Source organism: Catharus ustulatus, chromosome 6 (assembly GCF_009819885.2).
Source record: "Catharus ustulatus isolate bCatUst1 chromosome 6, bCatUst1.pri.v2, whole genome shotgun sequence".
NCBI classification, from domain to species: domain Eukaryota; kingdom Metazoa; phylum Chordata; class Aves; order Passeriformes; family Turdidae; genus Catharus; species Catharus ustulatus.
Window position 1 is genome coordinate 45,889,836 of NC_046226.1, and position 21,103 is coordinate 45,910,938.

Genomic DNA, 21,103 nt, shown 5'->3' on the forward strand with positions numbered 1-21,103 from the left:
TTTACCTCTGTGCAGACCAGAGAAGAAAAGTAATTTCTCATTACAACATGTGTTTTGGTCTGTTTCTCCCCTCCACTAGCTTTCTCTGGATGAGTACTTGTTTTTAAAAAAATTGCTTCAAACTCAGTATTACCTGGTCCAAAGTGAGTAGCAGGGATCTGAGATGCACCTTGTCTACCCTGTGAATCCACTTTTCTTGTTATCCCGTGCTGTTTGAATTGCACTATAGCATTGACAGGGATTGATGCATGGATGCAGATGGAACATGGCTTTCAGTTCAGTTTGCTGGGGGTCCTGAGCAGCTTTTCCTTTTCATGCACTGTTACGTAACTGAATTTCTCTAATGCTATGAACAGAAGTGCAGCATTAAGTCTCATATTAGGGCATTACAGTAGAGAAAGGTTAGACTGCTGGGTGTTGCTGTTGTGGTTGTGACAGAGTGATCCTGGCTGGCTGCCTGCACTGAGCTGCCTCCTGCCATTCATGTCAGTTGTTTTGCAGCAGCAGCTGTGCTGTTTTCGGATTTGTGTTGCAAAAATAAGCGCTCCCGTCCTGACCACAGAAACAAAGCAAGTCTCGACTTGCAGAACAGCAGTTCTAGTAAGGCTTTGGTGTGCCAACACTTCATTAAGTCCAGTGCAAAAATGTAGCTAGAGACCTCATCAAGCCTATGAGTTCTTACGCCTCCTCCCTGTTTGCTTCTGTACAAAGCAGAGCACTGGGCCTTAAGGTGAGGTACAAGTGATGCACCTGCACTTGGGCTTGCATGAGGGTCCTACCCTGCAGGTACCAGCTGCTGGATGGGCATGTGGCAGTCACTGTGGGCTGCCTCATGAGCTGATCTGTGCAAGAGGTAAAAACCCTGGCAACTTAAAAGGAGATCTTCCTCTTTTGTTCCTCGTATCTAGCATGTGGCAATAGTTCTGGTTCATCTATCAACTGGTACCTAGAGCACACTAACCATATCTTTTGGCTCAAATGGGAAAAATGTCTCCTTTTGGTTTGGCTTTAGTTAAACAGGTAACTTAACTGATGGCTTCCTCCCCCAGTTGAAATAGAAAAGCAAACATCTTGGGATTAACACGTTAAGAGGGAGGCTTCTGGTTCTGAAGCAGTTGCAAATGATCTGAATTTACTTAGCCCTCCTGCTGCACAGTGTGTCTTGTGCTAAACAGTTTGTGGCTAGTCTAAGCAATGCTGAGTGTGAAGAATCTGAAAGTATTGTGGGCTGAGCCCTTCTTTTAGCATCTGCCTCTGGCTGCAAGAGCTGGCCTTACTTGAAAAGCTGTCTCTTTCTCTTGGTGTTTGCACTCGCCCCACCTGTAAGGTCAGAGTAGGTGTTGCTGTTTGTAGTCTAGCAGGGATCCCTAGGAGTTGCTCCAGCAGGGTGTCAGTGCCTCTCATTCCCGAGCAAAGGGGGAGAAACACCATTACGTACAGCTGGTGGCCAGACTTTCCAAGAACTCTCCTTTACAGAACTGTTTGTTTGTTGGACTCAGAGGTTAAATCCCTGCCAGAGCCCCTGATCTTGCCACAGGGAACAGCTGGTCAAGCAGTAGAACTGTCTGCAGACTGAGTGGGTGTGGCTGTGAGGGGAGCTGTGTTTACCTCAATGTATCACCAAAAATAAAAAGTTTCCTTCCTGTATGTCTTATCTGGAGCCAAGTGAGCTGAACTGTTTCTTACCTGATGACAAAATAGTTGGAGAGGAGGATTGAATGAAGACCTTAAATAAAATAAAAAATATACATCAGAACAACAAAAATTAGGGAACTCCCAGAAGAACATCTAGTTCTGGTACATGGTGTTTCTCAATCAAACTGGCTTACAGGAAGATGTGCACAGTTGTGAAAAGGGTTGGTGCTTTTAAAGACTTCACTGCTAGCTAGCTGCCATCTCCTAGCCTCAAATGTTTAAAAATTGGTAGTTTTTGTTTGTGCCAAATAGTGGCAGTTTTACAACTTCTGGCCAGTGAGGGTTATTCTTTCCACAACCAGTGCTTTTAGGTGTCTGTCCAGGATTTCAGTAGAAATTAAAGAGCTGTCACCAGCAGTGAGATATACCTGTGACCTGAACATGTCTTATGAGGGCAGGTTGTAAAACATTGCTCTTTATTTCCTGCTGTTATAGATTTGTCTTTGGAGATCCCTTTGACATCTCTTGAGCCTCTCTGATGGATCGTCAGAGAACATCTTGGGTCAGGTTCCCATTCAGGACAAGCTGGCCTTTGTTCAGCTTGGCTGAAATGTTGGCTGGTTTTTGCTCTTTTGGAACCGTAAGTGCAAATTGGGTTGTTTCAGCATGAGCATGGAAAGTGGAACAGAAGTCCACCCAAGCAGTGGGATCTTTCACAAACTGAGGTCATTTCCCACAAGAATTGGGGTTGTCCCTGGGTCACAGGCACATTGCTGTGCACTGCTCCTTGGGAACAAACAGGTACTTTCTGATTATCTGAACTATCCATGAGGAAGCATCCAGTAAAGTCCTCTGTTAATTATTTTCTAGATGTCACTTTGAAAACTTTTGTTTTGGTGCCTCTTGTTTATAGCTTTATGGGTTTATTTTGGACTGGTGACAGGACTGTGTTATAATTAGGACTATATCATCTCCTGGGAGAGGCCAGGCAGGAAAGCATGTGCATTGCTTATTCTCAGTACTTAGAAAAGAAGCAAGTGCAGGAGCTGTGCATGCTGAGCTGGAGCAACTTGAGGATGTGTGCCCTGGAAGAATATGGAATAGCTCTCCTGAAATCTCTGCTCATTGTCAGAGACTGACTTTTAGCTCTTCCATGTATGTGGCACAGAACAGCTGAAATAGCAAGAGATGGGCAACCAAGATAAATTAATGTTGGGGAAGGTAATGCTGATAAATCCCTTCTGACTTATCCTAAATTCACATCCAGACTGGGATCTACCAGTGGGATAATGACAATTCCAGCAGGGTTCAGCAACCAGCTGCACTGACAGCAAAGTGTGAAGATTTTAGCTCTGGACTCTTAAAAGGGACATCCATGCTGAGTATCACACAAACCTCCCTGGAACAGAGCTGAGCAGAACTTAAGGAGTTCTGGAATGAGGTACCTGGTTGTAGTACACAGGGCTGGCAGGGCTCCTGTCCTGAAAATCTTACAGTCAAAATAGTTTGGTCATGTGATCCCAAAGTAACAAGGCATAGGGCTGTTGAGGTCCTGGGGGAATATCAAAATTACCTGTGCTTCCTTCTGCTAGCTGGCTTCCTTTCAAAGCTGTTGGTGTGCTGGCCCAGTCTAGAGCCTTAGCTGGGTAATGGGAATGAGGAGGGAGGAGTGTTGCTGATGTGTAGGAAGGAGTCCATTTGTTGGTATTGAATGAGAAGCAGGTTTAGTGAGGATCTGCAGTCTCCTGCCTGCCCCACTAGTCCAGGCAAGTTATGGAATCTGCAGTCGGGTGTGACCTCTTTGTGCCTCCTGCCAGCAGGGACAGGGAGTGCCATCCCTGCATCCACCAGCTCTCTGTGCTGTCCTCTGCTCTCCATCCCTGTTGAGAACTTTTCCTGGAAGTTTGTATCCTGTTTACTGTTGCACTAGGCAGGGAGTGGGAATGTCCCTGGCACAGAGCATGATCTTTGTGCTGACACAGAGGTCTCCCAGAGAGACCTGCAGTGTCATGGGTGAGCTGCAGGGTTGAATATTCAGAATGCCCTTCCCCCTATTTAGCTTGCTCTGCTCCTATTTTTGTCGTTGTCTTAGGTGCTTTTTTCCATTTCAAATACTTCATGGGTCATCTGTCATTTTACTGGCTGGCAAATGGATACCCATATGGTCTAACGTGGTTTAGCAGGAGACCTTCACGGTGCCCTTGGTGCCAAAGCCTTGCTGCTGTAGCTGTGGGTCTGGAGAGGCCCCTTCTTCCCCATTTGTCACCCCTCCTGTCATGCAGTGTTGAAGCTTTGTGATGCTCCTCATGCACTGCACAGGTTTGGAGTAGTCTTTGTTTCATCCCAGAGCCCTTAGCAGCAGTTAAGGCTCTTTCCAGCTACCTGGCTAACATCAGTTTTTGGTGATCCAACTTCCAGAGGCAGAGTAACAGCAGGCTGCTCTGCTGGGTTGTTTGTTTACAGCTATAAATAGCACGTGCTGCTTGAATGCTTTTCAGGTTAGAGTTTAGGAGGTGCCAAGCAGTACAGACTGACTTACTGGGTTATTTTGGAGTTGAGCATGACTGATAGAGATGGAAGTCGGTTGTTAAAGGGAACAATCTAACCCTATGCTAATAAGCTCATGTGAAGCTGGATTGATGTCGCTTAAAAATGAAATGTGAACTAGCAACTGCCTTCAGGCTTTTCCCATGAGTGCCACTGTCTTGTCCCTTGCCAGAAAAGGGGGACCAGCTGCTATCCCCCTGTTGATTTGTCATCTGCAGTGGCTACAAGGGGCAAGTTGGGGTGTTTCAGGACACGGCTGTGTGATGCTCCTTTGCGTCATTGCAGCTGAAACTCAGATAAGGACAATAGCCCTGCAGTACTTGGGTTTATGTGTAACGACACCCAGTGGGGCAGTGGTGGGGGTAGAGGTCTTCTAATGAAAATGAAATATTTTGCATATATTGATGCAACATTTTTGAGAAATATTGGCTTGGAATATTGATAAATGTGTGTAGGGAAAGGTGTTGAATTAATCAGTTGGTGTGACAAGAATGAAATGTTTTCACAGCAAATGCTGCTAACTGTTAGGGATTGCCTCTGCCCTGTGGTGTGTTCCTCAATAAGGAAATATAAATTTAATTCAGCTTTTTCACATGACTGTGTCCTGAATCACTAGATCCATAAAAAACAATGAGAAGCTTTCCTAAGGGCTGCATTTGGCACTGGACTAGTCCTAGAAATAATCGAGAGCTGTTGGCTGACCCCTGTAGGAGTTGTCTCTTTTGACTGCCTCTAATTCGGCTGCTCCCTCTGAGACACTGCAATCAGAATTTGAGCTGGTTTTCCTGGAATAGCACTTCTGGTAGTAACAGGATTAAAATACCATCACTTATTTTCTATCCTGCCAAATATATTTCCAAGAGGACTTGCCATCTATCATGGATTTTGCTACATAAACCTGGCTTCTTTGGCTGACCCCTCAGCTGGCCTTATTTCCCGGAAAGCCGGTGGTGCTGCAGGTGACCCTGTGCCCATGCACTCCCACAGAGCAATTCCACATCCAGCTTTGGTGCACATGATTCCAACAGAATCAGAGATGTCTTTAAACAGAAGTGCCTCAAAGCTCCTGTGGGTATGCATGGATGCCCATGTGTATAAAAGGAATCCAGAACAGAAAACGCCCAGAAAGTATTCAAAGAATGAACTTGCTAATTAGCAATAATCTCACTTTGCCCTCTTGGGAATGAAACACTGGTAGAGCAGGCAGCTGCAACTTGGGGATCCCCTCAAATGCTGTTTCCTGGCGTAGAAGGCTTTGCTGTCCTGTTTTTCTTAAAAAAACCCAAACCTCTTCCAGCTCACATTTTTGTACAAACAGTCATAAGCTCCATTTAGTTGCAGTTGTTTTCAGTATTACTGTCATGTACTTCTGCACACTGAGATGCCCAGCCTGAAAGCATCATTCTCTAAGCACCATCTCTTGGATAACCCACACTCTCCCCAGCATGGCTTTTGCACACAGGAGTCTCCCCTCAACTACTCGTTCAACACCCACTCTTCTACTGGAGGTTTCAACCAAGCCAACAATTCCCTGCAAGGCACTCAGTGCAGAGGATTTTCCTTTATAGGGTCTTGTGACCAAGGTGCTGGGCGGGGATTCCTTCAGTTTTTTATTCAATCACAGTTTGTGTGTCTTTCCTCCCCTTGACAGACATGAAGGTGTCTTAGGAAGAGTTTTGGGTACAAATGTTTCAGTGATTATCAAGTGTATTTCTGTGAAGCTGACTTCTTTCATGTTGGGAAGGGTATTGAACCATGTGGTTACTTTCTGAAACAGGCTGGGCTCAATGGCTTACTGCTAATTGGGTAAGTAAGATCAGAATTAGACTGCTAAACATTGCTCTAGGACAGAAGACTGGGATTATAGGGCTAAAAATTGCTTCAGAGGGGGAACTTTGGCTTTTCTGCTAAGTTGCTACCTCACAGTGCCTAAAATCCTGACCTCAGAGTCTCTGGTCATGGTCAAGGGTCCAGTTCTCTTCGTGCTTGAGCTACTGGTGTTGGTGGGTTTCCTAAGCCCAGAATCACGTTTCCAGGCTGCATTGATGGAAAACATGTTGCTAGCACACGTGTATTGCAAAAGATTGGGATGTGTCAATATAGCATTGAGGGTTGTTGCTCTTATCTTCATTGTATTTATTAACCTGAGTCTAACGAGTTCTTTCATTCTGCTGCCTTGTTTGTGCAGTTGAAAAACTGAGTGGGAGAGCAAAATGAGGGGACTTCCAGTTGGCTTGAACTGGTAATCTTTTGTCCTTTTCTAGGAAATGACCTTCAGTTTGATTGGAGAGGAGTCTTCATTTGTAAATCATGTTTCTTTTCTCCTGGTTTCTCTAATTCTTCCCCTTACATTTTTGTTGCATGTATGTTCCTGACATTCCTTGGAATGCAGTGATTAGCTGGTATAGAATAACTCTTGTATCTCACCATGGCTGGATGTATGTGGAGGCAGCAGTCACTGAGTGCAAAGGCAACATGCTGGATGCTGTAGTTTTGTATTTTTGTTTCCTCTCATCTCTTTTTTCCTACTGGAGAGCTCTGATATGCTTGCCAGATGGAGCTCCTAGTGACTGAGATAATGGGCTTAGCAGATACATTCCCTTTTGTGCAGCTGGGATGTCTCCTCAAACCCAGCTGGGTCACTGTGAAAGGGTAAAGCAAGCATTCCTTCACAAGTCCTGCTTGCCATCAGGGCCTAGTTTAGTGCTTTGGCACTGGATATGGAAGGGATGGGACATCAGAGGCTCTGCAGGAGGAACTAAGTCTCTGTTTCCATGATGGAGCGTTACTCCATCTTGCTCACTTGAGATGTGGCTGACATTCACAGCAGAGTTGGGATCAGTTAGCTGGAAAGCACCAGCTTTCTCGTTCTGGTACTTTTACTTATTGACTGATGATTCTTTCTCCTGTCAGGAAAAAGATGCTTACTGGATAAGTTGTAGTGGAATATGTTTTGAAGTGGATTTATCCATAAGCTCAAAGCTGTAGAAGTATCAGCCTTGCGCTGGTCAGTGCAACAGGACCCAAAAAAAAAGTGAGGCTTTAGTCAGATGCACGTGATTTTCCTTGACTTCATAAAACATAAGTTAGAGGAGGGTAGCTCTTTGTGATGGGGGGTGTGTGAGGGCCAAGACAGCAAACTTGCGTGACATCTGTAACACCCCCTGTAAATAACCTCTTGGTTTGAGTTGTGTATTAGCCAGTGGGGAGAAACCTCTGGGGAAAGCTGGGAATGAGGCTTTTCTGTGCCTAGTTTTGTAAAGAAGACAAGTTTTGGTAGCATTTCATGGTGCATTGGTCTTTCTCTTGTTGCAGGTGAGGCTGGCGCCAGCATTATTCGGGTGTCAAAAGAAGCCCGGAAGAGGTTCTTGGGCCCACTCCACCCCTCTTTCAACTTGGTGAAGACCATTCGGATGTCCCTGTCCAAGATGGTGCCAGATAACGGGCACGAGATTGCAGCAGGACGTTTGGGTATTTCCCTGACACGGGTGTCTGATGGAGAGAACGTGATACTGTCAGACTTCAATTCCAAGGAGGAGCTGATCCAGGTGAATGGACTCTTACTGCAGAGGGCTGGGCAGGAACTGCATGCAGTTTTGTTTTGCTTTGGTCTCCAAATGTCCTTAGTACTGGACTATAATTGTCAGCACATGCCAGCGTGGTGTTCTGAGAACAGTAATAGTTTCAGTAGGCTTTGATCTGATTCTGAATCTCTCTCCCTCAGGCCTGTATCTGCAGCGCTTTTATCCCTGTCTACTGTGGTTTGATACCTCCAACCTTGCGTGGAGTGGTAAGTAAGATTCTAAGATGGTCCTTCATTAAATTGCATACTAATGAGTAGGTTTGGACAATATTATTGCATGCCTGCTGGCAGCATTTATCTGAAGAGACACAAGAAATTCCCAAATAAACAACTTCCAGCAGTGGGTTGGCCTTCTTTCCACTGCTGCCTGTGGTTGACTGTAAATGTCCTGAAGACCAGTGGATTTAACATATCATAATACAGAGCAGTCTGGATTAGCAGAGCATTCTCATGGCTGCATGGCACAACACTTTCCATCACTGAGGCTCCAGCTGTCTGCATGTGGAAAGAAGTTGGGCCCAGGATAAAAGTCATGAGTGTAGTCCCTCTCCCATGTGCCTGACACTTTCTGTGGGACTTTAACTAGTGGTATGGATACTGGCCCTCTTTTCCATGGAGTTCTTCCTGTCTTTTCTCTGAGAATAATGGTCTGCTGCACTCCACAGCTTTCTTTAAATTGTGTCCAAAGCTGTCCAAGAGCAATTTATCTCTCTGTGTTTGCATGTTAGAAATGAAAACATGTGAAAGCTGTGCATAGTTTCAGCATTTCTGAATATTGCAGTCATGCTTTGAGGGCCTCCTGGTTGAGCTTGGCCTCCCTTGTGCTAACAGGTTAATGTTAAAAGGCAGGGGTTTTGCAAACTACACAGTCAAAAGTGAGAGGGAGAACTGCTATAAAATATGTGCCCTGATTTACTATAAGTGGTCTCATCAAAGTGCCTCTGTCAGAGCACAGCGTCAAATCTGCTCTGATTGCTACCTGTGTCCTTAAAAGTGAGGTCAGTTTTGCTCCTGCATAACACACAGCTTGGCTGGTTTTGTCCTGTGCAAGCATGTTGGTGAGGGAAATGACCCAGAGGAGATGTCCAGCGTTATCCAGCCCTTCAGAGAGGTGACAGAATCAATAATGGTTCGGTATTTGCTCAGCAACTGTAGGCAGGGCTTTTCCCCCTCAGCTGGTGGGACCATAGCAGTGGCTCTTGCCTTACATCTCTTTGGGGCTAATTGAGGTCAGTGTGCATCAGGAAAAAATCTCACAATTCCAGAACTGTGTACAACATCAGGGTTTCTGGAATGTGCAGCTGCCCTGGCACACTGAGGGATAGCTTCTCATGGGATAAGGTGGGGAGGAAATATGAGATGAGGAAATTTAATTCCTGCCTCTTCCCCAGAAAAGCATGGCTGTGAAGGGGGATTGCTGATGAGGTGAGAGGTTAAATGGGGTTGGTATGAGCTTGGGACATGGTTTTGAAACAGGAATGCATGGTTCCTAGCATGCCTGTGGTGACTGTATTTGCCACAGGATAAACTGACAGGCCTGGCACATGGACTAGTTTTCAAGGCCATGTTACTGTGTGCAAGGTGCAAAATCCATATTTTGCCTTCCTCCTAAATTTTTTCCTTTGTTCACTTCTCTGAGACCTGGTATCCTCATAGAGTAGATGGAGATGGGCAAGGAAGTTAAAAAAACCCAACAACTATTAAGAAGCGGAGAAGTCAGTAACTGACCTGTCACACTGTAGTTGTGAATTTTCTGCAGCGTGTGGGTGATATGAATCCAGGCAAGCTGATTGTCAAATCACGTGAGTGAGGTGACCTGTGCATGGGAGGATATGATACGGAAATGGAAGTGGGCACCCCAGTCTATGAACCATCCCCTAAAGCTGCTGCTCGTGCCTGCAGGCAGCTGGTAGCTCCAGTTGCCTGTGTCTTTGGGCAGTTCTGGGCTTTGCAGGAGACTGGAGAGTGGTTACACTTAGGTAACTTGGAGGTTCAGGCAAATCCAAAGAAGTGGCAGCTGAGCTTAACAGAGGAATGTTAATCAGCATTGCTTAGAAGCAGTGGACCAGAGAGCGGGGTGTGCACGTGTACTCCTGGATTTCTGTGGAGTCAGTCAGAAGGCTTTGCCTGTCAGCTCTGGTATAGTTGAGTCTTTTTTCTAATAGCATCTGTGTAATCATGCTGCCACCCTCAGGGAAACGTGTCTTCTGCATCCTTACTGCAAAACTAGTGTTGTCCAGCGCTAAAGCTTACCTCCTTTTTCTTTAAACAAAGTGCATGCTGCCTGCTTTGCTCTGTTCTCATCCCCCTCAGAGTGTTGGCATCTCATCCTTGCAAAGGGAGTCAGGCAGATGTCTCCAGCTCCAGCTGTGCCTAGTCTGGCTCTCAGTGGAGCAGCTTTGGGAAGAGGATGACAATGGCAGTTTGCTGTGGTTGCTTTGGGCTTAGGGAGCACTGATGCCCACTTTAGATGGTGGAAAGGGTTCAGTTGATTGTTGGCAGCTCTGTTATAAGAAAACATCTTGTGAGCAAGCTTTGTTACTGATTCTGAGAGGGTGTACTTATCCTTGAGTTTAATCTATCCTGTCCTTCCACTTTCTTAACTGTCCAAATTCAGCTGGTGTTGGAGTCTCTGGGTGCCTGTCTTGATACAGTGTTCGGTGAGCAAGGGCTACCATGAGGATAAAATGTCCTGTGCTCTGAGTTTGGGCTGCTGTAGCCTACAACTGTAATCACAAACTGTCTGCCTTAAAGCTGTATGCTCTATGCAAAGGTAGCCCTGAGATTTAGTTTGCCTCCCAAGAAGGGAATGTGCAGTCCATCCTGACCCTGTTGCATTAATGGCAGCTGGCTTGCTATAGCTGAATGTAGTTGCTTTCAGCCCACAAACCTGTGTGTGAGCTGTTCCCCAAGCTCAGAGAAGCTGCTTGAGGTCTCTGTCTTGTCTGTCATCCAGAGCAAGAGAGAGCAAAGTGCAAAGCACCCTCCAGGCAACACATCTGGTGTTTTCCTAGGCATTGTGCAGCAAATTGGTCAGTCTGCCTGTGAGACAAGAGGAAGCAGGATGCAGAAGGGAGCACCTCTTCCTTCAATCAGCATTTCTGTGCTCTGCCTGGGTTTAGCCTCTACTGGCTAAGCTTCTCACCCAGCAGAGAGCTGAAAGATGTTTACAAGTGCTATTTGTGGGGCTGCATAACCCCTGTATCATGATTTATATTTGGGAAGGAAGTGGATCCAGGCAGCAAATTTGCAGGATCAACCCTGATACAAAACCAACAGAACTCTTCTGTAACTGAGGTTCACAAGAGCTGGAATTGTTGCTCTACAAAGATCCCCAGCTTCCTCCTCTTTTGGCTTGACGGACATCCTTTTCCTTTTATCTTTTGCATGTTGCTTACTCTGCCAGAACCTGTGATAGGGATCCTCTTGCTCAGCTCCTTGTGTAATTATAGTATCCAATGAATGTTTTGAGAACTTACTACTGGGGTTGCCATTCCTGCAAGGGTAACGCAAATGTGTTTATGGTACTGAAGTACAGAACATTCTCTTGATAAGAGGGTGCCTGTTAAGAGCAAAACCCAAGTCCCTTGTGCTCTCTTATCATACAACAGCAAGTTGATTCCCAGTCTGTATGTATGTGTTGGGATTGCTGCTAGATAAGTCTGCTAGCAACAAATCAGCTGGTTTTACTCATAGGTAACAAACCTTCTGCTAGTGGGGACTTGTGTCTGAGCTTATTAATTTTAAACACAAGTGAAAAATGGCACAATGTCACAGTGTGACGGCTTAGATCAGTGCTAATTCGTACTGCAGGTGGTTATTGCTGTGTGTTATTATTTAATTGGACAGTCAGACCACATAAGAGATGAGATATAAGTCAGCAGTCACAGAAAGTGAATATGCCTTTCTTACTGAACACTTGTGAGCAGCACACTCGACCAAGAAAAAGCACATAGCAAAAGGAGTTGTTACAAACAATACAGCTGTGCTATCGCTGGTTTTTACTCCTCCAGTGCTGGTGTATATATTCCATTCTCTTCCCAAGTTGGCACAAACAGGAAAAGGGACACAGTAAAAAAACTGCTCGATCAGTTGTGAGAATGAAGATTACTGCATTTGTCTTGATTTCAGAGATATGTTGATGGAGGGATTTCTGACAATTTGCCCCAATATGAGCTGAAGAACACAATCACAGTGTCTCCTTTCTCGGGAGAGAGCGATATCTGCCCACGGGACAGTTCCACAAACATGCATGAGCTGAGAGTCACCAATACAAGCATCCAGTTCAACCTTCGCAACCTCTACCGCCTCTCAAAGGCCCTGTTTCCTCCAGAGCCACAGGTGAGTTTCCTGGCCACACCAGAACTTGGGGACCACAGATCTCAGACCCTGTCTATAATATGTGCACTTTGGCAGGAGAAGATTCCAGACACTTGTGCTTGTCTTTAATCCTCAGTTATCAACCCATTGACTTGCTAAACCTTGAGCACCTGCACAAGGGTTTGTCTTCTTTTTCTACTTGAACATCTGGAATTTAGGTGGTAGCAGTTGCTTGGAAAGTATTCCCATGTTGCTCTCTCTGTACTCTTTGCCTGGAAACCAGACTCACTATAAACAAAGATGTATTGGCCATAAGAATCAATGTGCACTTCAGTGTTTTAAAGTAAGGGTGGAGCTGCCTGTATGAAGCACTGCAAACTTTGTGTACTTCTGGGAAGACACAAGTACCAGATAGTCCTGACCTTTGGATGTAATAAGCATGGATTCATGAGCTGAATTAGTTAGGCAAGTTTCTTCCCACCCCCTCTCTAGTCTTAGCTGGCTTTATCTGTAAATACAATGGCTCTTCCTGGAATTGCAGGGAAGTATTCTGGGCTGCTTGTCAGAGTGACTGCCTGAGGGGTGCCCATAGCAGCACCAGCTGTAGATGGGGCAATGGGGTAGCTGCAAGTCTTTTCCCATGCTTAGGTAGGATTCTAGGTGTCCCTTCCAATCTAAATTGTCCTGTGATTCCCATAGCCAGTATATTGATGCTATACCTCCCGTTCCTGCTCATAGCCTGAGCAAGGCTGGCAAGAATGAGACTTGTTCTTGGGATAGCTTAGGAGTCAGGAGAATTCTTTTGAAGCTGGCATTGTGGTAGGTGTTTGCTCAGCCAGTTTCCACATGGAACTTTCCTTCCTCTGCCCACAGGTGCTGCGGGACATGTGCAAGCAGGGCTATCGAGATGCATTGCACTTCCTGAAGAAGAACGGTAAGGCACTGGCTATTCGTAGGGTGCACTGACTTGCCTGTTCTGTGCCATGCTTGGTGCCTTGGCTTTGAGAGTAGTTAATGGTGCATATGAAAGGAGGAAGGGGGGAACTGAAATGTGAACTAGGGTATGGATTTCTCACTAAGTCTACTTGAGCACTTCAGGAAGGAGAGGTGACCGTTGCAGTTACCAATGCAGTTGCTGGGCAGCAGTGCCTTTTGGACCTCCTGCAGACACCGTGCTGCTCTCCGTGTGCCACTGGGTCTGTGTGGTGCTGCCCTCAGAGCCCCGGTGCCGAACACTTGGGCGCTGCTCTCCTGCCTCCAGCCGCTGTAGCGCTGGGCGTGCGCTTGCTGCCACCTCGTGTCCAGGGACAGCGATGCGGACCGGGATAACGGATTGCACTCGGGAGGGAAATCTTGCCTGCGAGATGGGTGACTGGCAGATTATAGTAACAAAACTCTGTGAAACGGCACCCTGCGGAATTTAAAGGGGAAATGTGAGAACTTCTGATGGGGAAGGAGAGAATGAACTTAAACCAACAAGGTTTGTGTCTCCTTGTGGCAAGCATTACAAGAGATGGACACAAGCTAAAGAGGCTGGGCATGACCTCAGCCTGAGGGCAGAGTTAGGGTGAAGTAAGGACTTACAGTCTAAAGGCCAGGCAGAGCAGCTGGTTTGTGTCATCCTTACAGTATAACTTTTCTTCTCAGGTCTCCTTCATCGTCCAAGTCCTGCCCGTCCTCTCCTTGCCATAGAAGCACCACCAGGAGAGAAGAAAGAGGAAGAAACAGAAGCTGAGGACCAACTAGAGGACAACACTACCCTTGCTGTTGTTGAAGAGCACATCTTTGAACACTTGCCTCCCAGACTGAACCAAGGTATGATTCAAAGGGGAGAGATCACAGGTAATCTTCCTGTACTGCCTGGTCTCCCTCAGAAGATTACTAGGATGTGTGGTTATTTTGTATAGCTGGGGTTGGTCATGCCCAGGGATTGAAATGCCACCTGCTGAGGGTTAGATGGATTGGGGGTCTCAGATAAAGTCATGGCTTATACTGTGGAGGCTGAATGGGAGAGGTTGACTCATTTGACAGTGTTCTGCATGGTAAGGAGAGGAGGGAGTCTTGCTGCTCACTCCTTTGGAGACTGAAAGCTGCTAGTTTTAGCTGTGCTCAGGGAATTACTAACCCCAGCGAGAATTCCTAAGAAGTAGGAGGTAGCTGTCTCAGGCTGAGTAACTTCTGAGGTATGACAAGAAAAGAGAGTCCCACTGGGGATATTCAACCATGTTTTCTTCTGCCTTCAGCTCTCCTGGAGGCTTGTGCTGAAAGAAGAAGTTTCTTGACTGGCCTCAGCAACATGCTACCTGTGCGTGTGGCTACAGCCATGATGGTCCCCTACATGCTGCCTCTGGAGTCTGCAGTTTCCTTCACTGTCAGGTAAGCCTTGGGCTGATCCCTCACTGCTTTTCCCAGTGCACACGAGTGTTTGATGTAGCTGTAGTGTTTGAAGGGACAGAGAGTGAGATTCTATCTATTTCTGCACTGCTGGTGTTCCTGGGGAAGGAGCTCCTGACAATTCCCAGACATGAATTAAAAGAACAGCCAAACAAACCCCCACAAAAACAGAAAAACCAAGAACCCTAAATGTTTCCTATCTTCCTATGTCATTTAGTTACAGCCCCTACTTCCAGCCTGAAGGAAGATTGCTATGTGCTAGAACTTGCTCCAGAAAATGGTGATAAGTTTTTGAGTCTTAAGAGACTTTGGAGCTGGTGTTCTTTTCATCATATTCCCTTGTGTGGCCCAGCTAATGGTTGTCTCCCATCTCTTTACAGGTTGCTGGAATGGCTCCCAGATATCCCTGAGGATATAAGATGGATGAGGGAGCAGATGACAGAAATCTGCAACTATCTTGTGAAGAAAGCGAAGAAGAAACTGGGCAGCCATCTTTCAGCCAGGTATGGCTGCTTTTCTTCACAGCACTGTTGCGGAGGAGCCCTTCATTTCCACTTTCATCTTTGAATTCTAGAGACTCTATTCCACTGGAGCAGGGCAAATATGGCATAAATCGACCAAAAGAAATGGACTTATGCTGAAATGCAAATCTGGTCCATGGTTTCTTAGCTACCTTAACTGTTGGATAGACTCAGCACATGGTCCCCTTCCTTTGTCCCATTATAGGGCAGACCCTGTAATGAAGCTGTCACTATAGCAGTAGGTTGGAAGATGTAAGTCTGATTAAAACAGTGTGCCAGCTTACTTCGTGCTCCTTCTAGAAGACAGAGATGCTTGTCTTTGTGGCATTTGCTGGGCCAGGATCCCCTGAAAGTCCTTTCCAAGAAGTACTTGTGTTCAAATGACCACTTCTACCTCAAATATCTCAGCCTGGTTTTTGGGACGAGGGAATATGATGGCCAGGGAATGCAAGAGAGTTTCCAAATGAGACTGAGTGCTTTTGGGCGTGCATGTGTGCCTGTGCTTCTGGACTCAACTCCTGCAATAGTCCCTGGCTTGAGGCTGGGGCAAGACTGTTGAGTGGATCAGAATAGGAAACTTTGACAGTAGTAGTCAGGGGGTCCCAGCTGTGGTTTGAACCTAGTACAAAGGTGTGATTCTTACCAAAAAGAGTTCATGCTCCAAATAACTGAAAGATGTAAGGGGGGAAAATGGGCACACAGAGACTTCTCACTACAATCATGTAGTCAATTTAGTTCAAAACAGGACTGTGGTACTGGAGCTCTAGTCTGGTGACCTGCTCAAGTCTCTTCCCAGGTACTGAGTCTTTGCATGTATTTTCCTTTCAGGCTCTACTATCACCTCGAGCTCGGAGGGCCCCAGAAGCTGCCAATTTCTCCCCCACCACCTTGTGGTGAAGCACTGCCCATGTGGATTAGAAGCAACCGCTCGGTTTCTGATGTCATGATGAAGTGGGAGGAGTACCAGCGCCAGCTCATGCTAGGCTTGCTCTGCATCAACGTGGACATGCAAGCCTCCCTCTTCCCTCGGGAAGGGTTTCAGTTAAAGCTTCCACCTCTAAACTGTGCAAAAGAGTGCCTGCCACTCTTCTGAGCCTGCTGCTGTGAGGGGATGAGGGTGGGTGGGAAGGAGTATGGACACAGGGTGGGACCAGTCTCATCCCTCAGCAGCAGGCTGCCCCCTGCTCCTTTGTGTTGCAAAGGGGATTTCCCCAGGATGGAGACTGGTGGAATTGACTGTAGCCATTTGTTGCCCACTGGGCCAAGCAAGGGACCTTTGTGTTCACACACACAGGCTGATTCCTTGCTCTAGACTTGTGGTGAGGCCTGGCCATTGCCTGTGGCCAGGCTGATGCTGACCCAGCTGGGCTCTCCCAGATAGTGCACTTTGAATTGCCACTGGCTTTTTACCGCCAAATAACCAGGATGTAGATGATGCTCTCAAGTTCATACAGCTTTTACCTCCCTGGGTTTTTCAGAGCATGTGTCTTGATTTCTCTCCTTAAATCATCTGACAACCCTTAGCTCTTTGTGCTCCTGAAAGATGAAGTAGCCTTTTGCCAAAACAATTGTTCTCTTGGCTTTCAAATCTCTTCTTGGCTTTCTTCTTTGCTGAAACCATGTCCTTTCCTCTCTCCGTGAATTGCATCCACACTGGAAGCCTGAGCTGGTCCTTCAGTAGACTATACTGGAACTGCAGAAGTGTAGAAAAGTTACATATTTTCCCTGATTCATGGTGCCCTCATCACTCCCTTATTGATTGGGGTCCTCAGGGAACTGCTGTGACTTGAACTCTGAGTGTTACGTGATTGAGCTTATTTAAAGAAGTAATTTTGACAGATTTTTCTTCCAGGGAAACATGTTGAATTTGAGGCCCTATTCCTGACTCTGTGAATGGAATTGGTGTGGGGTTGCCCTGAAAAAAGTTCAGCCTGGCTATCTCAGGATCAGCTTAGCAGCTGAAGCAGTATGAAATGCTTGTAGGAAGATGAGAATTGTGCAGAGCATGTTATTTTTGAGAGGCTCGTGGTGGATTGTCACAGCAAGTGCTGGGGAAGTGGCTGCCTATTACAGGGGTTAGTTGTGTTTTGCTCCTTAAGGGGCTGTACAACTGAGGCAAATTCCAAGTGGGTGATATGGAATGGATCTCCTGCCAAACTGAGGCTTCTGTCTCTCTTTTGCTCAGAAAGTTTAGTTGTTGAGGCTTTGGAATGAGAAGGATTTAGGCTTGTAGCTACACCAGCATCACAGCTTGCCTGTCTGGTGTTGTAGCTCACAGGCTCTGCAGCCAGCAGTAGCAGGAGCATGAGAAGTGAAGACTGTTGATGCACATGCAGGCACTTGGAACTGGCTCCTCCTTGTCTTGTCCCTTAAAAGACCAGAGCTAGTGGGTCTGTAGCAGAGCAGGACTCTGCCTTGAGGCACTGCCTTCTCAGCAGTGGTGTGGTTGTGGCTTTGTGTGAGAAATATGAACTCCCTGCTCTTCACAGGGTGAGACATGACTCCGTGTGGGGATTGCATGGACTTAAGTTTAGGTCTTCACACTCTGAGAAACCCAGCTCCTGGTATCTTTTTCTGCTGCCTGTCTTGCTACATGAGGCATCTTCTACCTCTCCTAGCACAAACAGTGTGCAATGGCCAAAACAAACATATGCTGTCTTTGCTGGGGAGCAGGACAGGGTATCTGAAGCTGATTTTATAGCCTATACGTGAAATAGTGATTTTTAATAGACTCTGTTTTGCACCTTAGATTTAGAAGGGGAAATAAACCCAGAAGTTGTGCTAATAACTGGAAAAAGTAGTAAATCTTCATGAGCAGTGTGGGTGAGACGGGGTGGGTGCTGTTTCCTATGAGCACAGTTGTGCACTGGGCATGGCTTTGATGTTTGTGTGGAGCCTGATAAGCATCAGGACTTTCCTGCAGTGGCTGTGCCGAGCTGGGAGGCAATGGAGTGGGCTTCTGCCCAGGAGATGCCAGCACAATAATGAACTTGTGACTTAGACTGTCACCCCACTGCCCTTGCTGAATGTAACTCACCCATGTAACACAAGGGCCTGTGTACCTTACAGAGCAGGCCTGCACTTACGCAGTCAGATTTAGTCTTAAGCTTTGCATAATTTAGTCAGTTAGGGAACAGGGAAGTCACTACAGGAAGAGAAAAAATTGGAGGATTCTGAAATCGGAATAGAACATTCAATTACAAAACAAGTCAATCTTGTGATTGTTTAAAGCCCACAGAAAAAAATGCTAGGTGTTAGTGGAAGTGAACCAGCAACACACTCACTTAGTGGGAACAGGATGAATTTGGTGAAAATTGGAACTGAGAAAAGGCGTTCATTTTGTGGTTTGGTATGGGATTTCTTTTCTTCCACTTTGGACTGCCTTCTTGGGGAGAATGGCACACACAGCTACTTAGATTGCTAAATGCATATATCTTATCCCTAGTGCACACAGAGCAATTGGCAAGAACATAGAGATATTTAGTGGCAAGAAATTAAGGCATTTTATCCAGAAGAAAAACATCTGAGAGGGGCAGAACTGCATAAAGAAAATCTTGTGTTTAGAAGCTGCTGCCCTTTTGATTCTGCCTTTTTTTTTGTTGTTGTTAATATATGGGTGGAGAAAACGATGGAAATAATTTTTTATCCCTTCTTCCTGGACTGGTAAAACCACTGAGTGATTATGTAAACCACTAAAGTATGAAACAAAATACTCTTGGCAACAGAGCGTGCTAAGAATTGCAGCTTGGCACCCTTATCCCTTGCCTTTTGCATCAGAACCGACTGATGTGGTGCTGACTGGGCTGATGCCACTGTCTTCTAGTGCTCTGATCCAGAAGGCTTGGGGATTCTGGTCCATGCATTTCAAGAGACCAACAGCTGTGCCTGGTAAAAGGCCTGAGTTTTGTTGTGTTCCACCTCATCTGTAGTTTAATTTATTATATTAACTTCTCAATGAGAAACTTTTGTACTTCAAACTATAACCACAAATCAAAGCCTGGCTTTAAAAATAAAGGTCTAACTCTTCACAAGGAAATTCCTGTTTTTCCTATGCTAATTTGTAGGGTGTGAACCGATACTGGGAAAATACCACTCTGTATTAACCCTTTCTTTCCCTGTTTTTATTCCCCAAGTGTTACAATGGCTATTGTGTGAAAGCTACTTTATAGATTTGAGCTCTGATAAAAGAACTGCAGATCTGTTAAAAATACCTCAAACTAGCTTCATTTTCCTTTTGAAAAGTTTCACCCACTTGCTTGAAATTCTTGCTGCTCATCCATCACAGATGACAAAAGATGAAGGAATTAGGGAAGATCACCTTTTCCACTGATATAGAAAAAGGGCTGTGTCAGCTTGTGAATGGCTTTTATGCAGTGCTGCCATGTCTAGATGAGACCCCACTGTTTTTGAAATCTCTGGATTGGATATGGAAGGGTTTATTATGATAGTGCTCCCTGAAACTGTTCAGCCCCTTGTTCTGTGTGTACCTTATGGTGTGCAAATTTATCTCCTGGGCAGCCATTGCTGATTTATCCCTCACTTGCCAAGTCCATAGGAGCAAGGTCATCTGTGGCAGTCATCCTTTCTTCCCCAAAATGTGTGTGGCTGGGCAGCCCAGCAGGGCCTGTCCACTCTCCAGGTTCCTGGCCAAAAATTTGTCTTGTAGTCCATGCCCAATGGTCCTTACAGCATTCACTGGATTCCTGCAGGAGTCCCAGCCCTTGCCATTTCCACTCTTTCGTATTAAGGGCTTGTGCATTCAGGAATCCACTTTTTTTTCTCCTTCCTGTGTTATTACTTGCTGCTGTTAACAAGGCTAATGGTGTCCTTGTTGTGCATCTAACCAGCCCCTAACCTGTACAACACTGTAGAGTTTTGTGTACAACAGTCTGTGCCTATGGCACGCTCTGTAACCTACAATTACTGTGTAGTATAATTGGTTTGGTTTGCTGCCTGCCCTACTCCTAATACTGTTTGTTGCAAGCTGATTTTCAAGGGATAGGAGAAAACACTGACCACTATGTATTAGGACCTAGGAATTGTTTTTTCATGGCTTCTTGGAAGGCTGTGTACCTGCAACACTCAGACCAGAGAATAAAAGAGAATCTGCTACCTGCCAGCACTGGGGTGGCCCTAGTACTTTTATATTCCCCAGTGGTTTTATTAATTTATAAAAATTACCTAGTAATTCACTACTTCCCTGGGGAAAAGAGCTCTCACTTGCATCAAAGTGATTGTGGGAGAAATACCCAAAACTCTGCATTTTTATTCCTTGGGTGGGTCCATTTCTGCTAAACATATGTTGGATGTGGTGGGTGGCAGGGCAGCCAAAGTCAGAGGGCCTTGCCAACAGTTTTCTCAGGCTTTGTTTCTGTCTTCTTAAATCAGTGGGAGAATGGACCTCATCTGGCTGCCCTGTCAGCCAGCTTGTTAGTGCCAAACACACGCTGTGCCTTTACAGTGAGCTCTGGCCTCCTGTCCCTCTGGTGACTGCACTCTTCTGAGTGCTGCAGGACTCACTCCCCTCTCCTCTCCCTCCTTCCCTTGCCTGCTGGGTGGGACATTGCTCCTTTTCCAACCTGCAGGCAGCTCCACTAAGACAGCCCCTAACTGCACCCATCTCACTCTGTGGATCCTGACCAGTGCTCCTGCAGGGAGAGGATGAAACTCTAGTTCCAAGCAGAAGACTTGGAAGTGTAACTTTGAAACCAATACCTCTCACTTCTGGGGTTTTCTCTTGTTCTTGAAAACAGCATCTAAAGGGCTGTTTGAGCTTCGTGTGTCCTGGGACTCCACTGCTGCCACTGAGTTTGAGAAGACCCTTAAGCACACAACACATGTGGAGGTCCTGTGGAAATTACTGGTGTCAGAGCAGCAACTAGACCAGCAATAGCATACACAAGTTATGTATTTACGTGGCAATGTCACTAAGTAGTGTTCACAGTCACTTTAAAAGTTCAGTATTAAAATGTTGATGCTTTTTTCCCCTCCTGTTTCTATTTTCTAATGTTTTGCTGAAGAAAATGTAACTATTTATTTTGGCAGAAATATATCTTCTAATAAAAACTTTCTCAATATATTTACCTGGCTCTGGTATGCTGCT

At 45.9% G+C, this 21,103-nt stretch overlaps 1 protein-coding gene across 1 annotated transcript in view; it reads left to right on the plus strand.

Moving 5' to 3' along the window:
• PNPLA2 (patatin like phospholipase domain containing 2) overlaps positions 1-21,079 on the plus strand; it is a 29,431-nt gene extending 8,352 nt beyond the window's left edge. Inside the window, exons 2-9 of the mRNA XM_033062614.2 lie at positions 7,498-7,730; positions 7,907-7,972; positions 11,897-12,106; positions 12,959-13,019; positions 13,733-13,900; positions 14,329-14,461; positions 14,860-14,982; positions 15,829-21,079. Coding sequence (XP_032918505.1) covers positions 7,498-7,730; positions 7,907-7,972; positions 11,897-12,106; positions 12,959-13,019; positions 13,733-13,900; positions 14,329-14,461; positions 14,860-14,982; positions 15,829-16,093 — 1,259 coding nt within the window. The 3' untranslated portion in view covers positions 16,094-21,079. The remainder of the gene's footprint in view (positions 1-7,497; positions 7,731-7,906; positions 7,973-11,896; positions 12,107-12,958; positions 13,020-13,732; positions 13,901-14,328; positions 14,462-14,859; positions 14,983-15,828) is intronic.
• The last annotated feature ends 24 nt before the right edge of the window (positions 21,080-21,103 follow it).